Below are 6,000 nucleotides of genomic sequence, written 5' to 3'. Positions count from 1 at the left end.
AAATGGCACTTTAAAGTGAAAATCAAAGGACAAATTTAATACAGATATAAGCTTATAAACTGTGGACTTCACAGTTTATGATTTCCAGTAATAAATACAATGACGCCCTCCAGTGTCGATACAGTGTCATGCAAGGAGAAACACAGGAGGAAAACGGGCCCACTGTGGTCTCTGCAGAATCTCTGTGCAGCCATACATACATTAAGATAAGGGATATTTCTGTGTCTTATTTCTAACGACACACAGTAGTTATGTTACTGTGCAACAGATTTAGCTGTACAGTACATGTTGTAAAGGGATATTCACGTTGAAATCCTGCTTAGTGACAGAACAATAATATGAAAATTACTTTTTCTTTACATTGCATATTTGAGGTGTATGAATTCATATGTGCATCAGATAGGAAACTGGGCACAGCTTCTGTTTGTATCTGACATGTAGCAGTTGAAATAAAATAGATGAGAACTGAAACGACAAAAGACCAAAATGTCCCATTCTGTGTTAACAATTAACACTTGTAGTCATCCTGTGTGAGGTCTAATGAGCAAAATAATCAAGAGTGCACGGGAGTTCTAATTTAGATTGTCCTGGAAAGTTTTATGGCTCAGAAGGGGGTGTAAACAAGGAAGTGAAATTATGTTGGCCTTTTACAAGTTGAGACTGGACTTTGGTTTTACTTCTATTTTCTGTAGAACAAGGTGAAGCTGGCGCCGCCTCAGACTCTCACTGCAAAGACGACATATGAATGTTTTTATACAGTTTGGAGCAGCTTTTGCTTCTTAACTGAGAAAAGACTGACTACTGAATCAGGACTTGAGGACGTTTTTGGACTTCTTCTGTCTTGTCCATCTGTATTTTCTCACTTTTTCGGAGTGAAGTGAACTCTGGATGGGGGAAAAGCTCCTGAGTGTTCCAGGAGGAGCCCAGCTCCGCAGAGACACTTTGAGTAGACCAGTGCGGACCCTCAGGGTTAAGATGGTACTTCTGGGAAGCTCTGGTGTGGGAAAGTCCAGCCTGGCAATGCGATTTGGCAAAGATGAGTTCAGGAGTACATCACCTACTGTGGGCTGTGAGTTTGTGTTACTGAGAACTTCAGACATCAGTGGTTACAGAGTAAGATGTATTAATACTGAAAAATCCTTATAAGATAAAGTTTAAACTAGAAGGAATAGTTTGACACTTGAAAAAGCAGTTTTCACTCTCTTGATGAGAGATCTATACCACTCTCATGTCTGTACTGTAAATATGAAGCTACTGTCAGGAGACAGTTATCTTAGCAGCTAGCATGACCTTACTAGCACCTCTAAATTTTACTAATTAACAAAAATGTATCTATTTGATCTGTGTAGAAATCAAAGTATGAAATGCACTTGACTATTTCCTGGCCGGTAGCAATGACTTCACAGAGAAATAACACCCACAACAAAATTCAGTTAGTGAAGATATAATGTTTGAATTTTTCAGTGTGTATGTAAAATTCAGAAATTGGGTATAGAATTTTGATGGATACCTGCACCTGTAGGATTAAACGGTAGTGGATTTGCAGACAGGATTGCTAAAAAAAAAGGGGAATGTAAAGCATATATCAGGGCAGAACATACTGAAAAACACAAAAGACAGTTATAGCACAGAGCTACAAATGTAGAAGTGAGGAGGTATCCAGATTAAGGTTAGTCACACCCAGTGGCGTGCGGTAGTTAGGGTGGGCCCCAGTGCACACTATTATGATGAACCCTTGTGCCAAATTTTGGGTTGAAACAACTATTGTATATTTTATAGTATTGTCATATGATCAAATACAGACTTGACGTTGGACAACATGAACATAGATATTACCAATCATCACTGCAAATCTGTAATAATACCAAATGAAATAAGAAATTATTTATTAAATTGATTCTTAAAATTGTTTATTTATAGTTTTCACAGTTACTTTAAAAGAAACATATAATTTTTGTTATAGAATTCTTCGGACTTTTTCACAAAAGAAAAAAAAGAAACTTACGGAGATGGATTTGCCTTCTCAAGTGCATATATAGCAGATAACAGCATTTATATTTGAACGTGAGTTCTTCTTTGAGCACAGGCGTATTTCTGAGGTGGCAAATCACTCGCAAAGCTCAGTCTCTGAAGGAGATAGAGCTGGCCCTCCAACCACTCCTCCTGTTTCCAGTCTCTATGTTAAGCTAGGCTAACGTTAACAAAACTTATTCCCCAAATGCTGAACTTGACTGTTTATTATAGTGTGATAGTAACCTCAGTCAAGGCATCATTTTTTCATGTTATTTATTCATTCTTTTTATCTGGTTGTCAGCAGGATTATGGTGAATCTACTGGCCCAATTTTCATGATGGCGGAAGAGTATAGCATGTGCCAAGGAAGAACCTGTTGCATTTTGAACAGATCCAAATCACAGGGCAGATACATAAGTTATTTTTCCTTTTCATTGATCTTTTTTAAGCCATTCATAGTGTGGACAGGGATTGCCTGCACATGGCTCTCACCTCAGATGTCAAAAGCAAACATGGAGTTCGCTGAGGTGAAATGGCAGCGCATAGCAGTGCAGTGCTAACACAATGGCAACAGTGCTGACATTAATAGGGGTTAGCTCATGTTGACCTGGGGGGACACCAGAGGGTGCCTGTTACACTTCCATTACAACGCTGTCTTGCTACAGGATGATGTTATCAGTGGTACACACGGTGCAAAGTGGCAGTGATAAGCTAGCCAGTGGGCACATGAACAAGAAGGAAGAGAGGAGGGGGAAGGAATCACAAGCATAAATGTGCATGGCCAGCCCGCCCAGCTACCAAAACAAAGAACAAATAAAGCTCATATTACAACACACACAGAGGTAGCGTTACTTCTCTGCTCAGGATGCCATTAAACCAATACATCTTTACATAGCAAATAGTTGTTTGCTGGTATCAATATTGTGAATGTCACATATTGTATCTTTGATTTTGTCATATAGAGCATTTGGCCTTGGTGGGATTTTGTGTCCTCCAAGTGGCCTTGATTTATCAGTTTGGCATGTACAGTAACTGGCACTTACAGTTGCATGCAAAAGTTTGGGCACTCCTTGACAAATACGTTTACTCTAAAGCTAAGTTAGTAAAGGATGACCTGATTTCCAAAAGGCATGAAGTTAACGATGAAACATTTCTTCAATATTTTAAGCAAGATGACTTTAATTTCAATCAACAAAAAAAAATTCAAAATAACAAAAAAGGAAAAAAATCTGAAGCAAAAGTTTGGGCACCTTGCATGGTCATTACTTAGTAGCGCCCCCTTTGGTAGGTATTACAGCTTCTTAATGCATTTTGTGACCAGCTAACAGTCTTTAAGTTCTTGTTTGGAGAATTTTCCCCCATTCTTCCTGCAAAAGGCTTCTAGCTCTGTGAGATTCTTGGGCCGTCTTGCATGCACTGCTCTTTTGAGGTCTATCCACAGATTTGCAGTGATGTTTAGGTCGGGGGACCGTGAGGGCCATGGCAAAACCTTACCTTGCAACTCTTGAGGTAGTCCATTGTGGATTTTAAGGTGTGTTTAGGATCATTGTCCTGTTGTAGACACAGAAGACACAGAAAAGGTTTTACTCTAATGACTCTTCCATGAAGGTCATAATTGTGCAGGTGTCACTGCACAGTAGAACAGTGCACCACACTCCAGAGTCTGACAAATCTTTCTGCAGGTCTTTTGCAATCAAATGGGGCTTTTGTTTTGCCTTTCTAGCAATCCTATGAGCAGCTCTCTCAGAAAGTTTTCTTGGTCTTCCAGACTTCAACTTGACCTCCACAGTTACTGTTACCTGCCATTTCTTAATTACATTATGAACAAAGGAAACAGCAACCTGAAAACACTTTGCTATCATCTTATAGTCTTCTCCTGCTTTTGGGGCATCAGTTATTTTAGTTTTTGGATTGCTAGGCAGCTGTTGATTGTTGGGACAAGGTTTCAGGAGTTAGAGTATTTTTATAAAGCTTTGAAATTTACATCACCTGGCCTTTCCTAACAGTGATTGTGAACAAGTCATAGTCCTTATAAGGTAATTAAGGTGTGAGACCCTGGTAAAAGTTGTCTGAGAACTCAAATGTCTTGAGGTGCTTAAACTTTTGCATTGTGCTCCTTCCTTATTTCTCACTCCAAAATTGTACAAAACAAAAATAATACAATAACCTTGCAGAAAATGTTGAAAAGCATGTTTCATTTTTAACTGGACCATCTCTAAAGACTGAAGACTGAAGAAATGAATCCTCTCTGCTGTCATTCTGCTATCTGCCCCCTCAGGTGCCTACCTGACCCAGGTGGTGCCTCTGAGTGATGTCACTCTTCGCTTTGAGATATGGGACACCGCAGGGCAGGAAAAATACCACAGTGTCACCCCACTTTACTACAGAGGAGCCCAAGCTGCACTCTTGGTCTATGATATCAGCAAAAGGGTAAAAGGAACAGACACCTGACACAATGGGAATTACTTTTCTTATCTTGGCTGGTGCTCATGCTGTTGTGTATTCTTGTGTATGATTGTGTCACCATAGGAGACATTCATCAGAGCTCAAGTGTGGCTTAAAGAGCTTGAGAAACAGTACACCCCAGGATCTACTGTCATATGGCTTGTAGGCAACAAGGGAGACTTGGAACAGGATCGACAAATCTCAGTGCAGGTACATACACAGAAAATCACCTTAATCTCAATCAGTCCCTTTTTAACATGCACATTTACTATATATTTCAATCTACCACATGCAATTTCTGCGTTAATTATCTCATCATACAGGAAGGACAGAGTCTGGCTGATGACAGGGGCTTATTCTTTACAGAGACATCAGCTCTGACAGGGGATCAAATCAGCCAGCTGCTGAAAGCTGTAGGTAAGTCACGGTGCTGAAGGAACTGCAGTTCAGAAGTTCAGAATTTTCCCTCTGGAGATCAGTAAAGGCTTATCTTATCTTATGTTTTGACACTTTTATTGCCTGAACTTAACCTCCCATGTTGGCTTTTAGGCTGTGTTTTGCACCAGCATATTTCACCAGTAAGTGGTTTCCAATTGGTCCGGCCATAGGGTCCAGATTTTTCCTTAGTCATTAGTTCAAGGTCCAGACAGTTTAATGTATTCAGCATCGCACTTGCATTTGACCATGTCATTGAGCTAGTTTGCTGTCTCTTTTAAGTAACTGTCAGTTAGTCACTTACTCTACAGCAGAAAACAGTCCTTCAGAATAAGAGCTCTGTGCTGGAAATTCACTGTACTGAAAAATGAAATGTGTTTTTACAGACTTTTCAAACACATTTACATGTCAGTTGTGGTCCATTCAGAATGGACTCGCAACCCACTTTTGGACCGCAACCCACCAGTTGGGAACCACTGTACTAGTTTTTTAGGGCTTCCTAATCTTACTAGAGAAAGAAGAGTGTCTGCCTGGCAGACTAATCTCTGGGAACAAAGGTCCCTCAGCCAAAGAAAGATTCCTTATCTACCACTAGAGAGCAGTAGATACTAACACGGGGACAATTATTCTTCATCTATTATCTACACACAGTTATTGGCAAAATAAAAACTATAAACTATGGTCTCAGACTATGTCTGAGTTGCAAGATTTCTTTTACACTTTAAACTCCAGGCTTCTAAAATGTCTGCACGTTCCTTTGTATTGAATAGTGAGTGTAGTGTCTTAAGTAACAAAGTTCTCATTCAGCCCACAGAGTGTATGAGTGTATTGGAGAGCAGCAGGGAGGTTTGTCAGAGTGGCAGGAGACACCACATGTGGATCTGCATCGCAAAGACACATTCAGTCCTTTTGCATTCTGCTGTAAAGTTGGACCCTAAACTTTGTCTCTGCCATATTACTGTCTGTTCTGTCTCTCTGCCTGTCTTCACCATTTTAAAGCTGCACTAGGTAACATGTGGGTATAAGTACATCAAAACATCAATAAAAGGCTTGTAGATTCTGAATGTGTGGATTCTTCTGACCAATGCACAACACTGCATTTATCCTG

The 6,000-nt window shown here is 39.9% G+C and overlaps 1 protein-coding gene across 1 annotated transcript; it reads left to right on the top strand.

Annotated features, from left to right (window-relative positions):
• The first annotated feature begins 673 nt into the window (after positions 1–673).
• Positions 674–5,956, top strand: LOC117251593 (ras-related protein Rab-17-like). Its single transcript, XM_033618053.2, has 5 exons — positions 674–1,069; positions 4,291–4,442; positions 4,542–4,667; positions 4,781–4,874; positions 5,700–5,956. The coding sequence occupies exons 1-5, from the start codon at positions 889–891 to the stop codon at positions 5,828–5,830; spliced, it is 684 nt and encodes a 227-aa protein (XP_033473944.1). The 5' UTR covers positions 674–888; the 3' UTR covers positions 5,831–5,956.
• Positions 5,957–6,000: the final 44 nt, after the last annotated feature.

This window comes from Epinephelus lanceolatus, chromosome 14 (genome assembly GCF_041903045.1).
Source record: "Epinephelus lanceolatus isolate andai-2023 chromosome 14, ASM4190304v1, whole genome shotgun sequence".
In the NCBI taxonomy this organism is placed as follows: domain Eukaryota; kingdom Metazoa; phylum Chordata; class Actinopteri; order Perciformes; family Serranidae; genus Epinephelus; species Epinephelus lanceolatus.
This window is presented reverse-complemented; position numbering and strand designations above follow the sequence as displayed.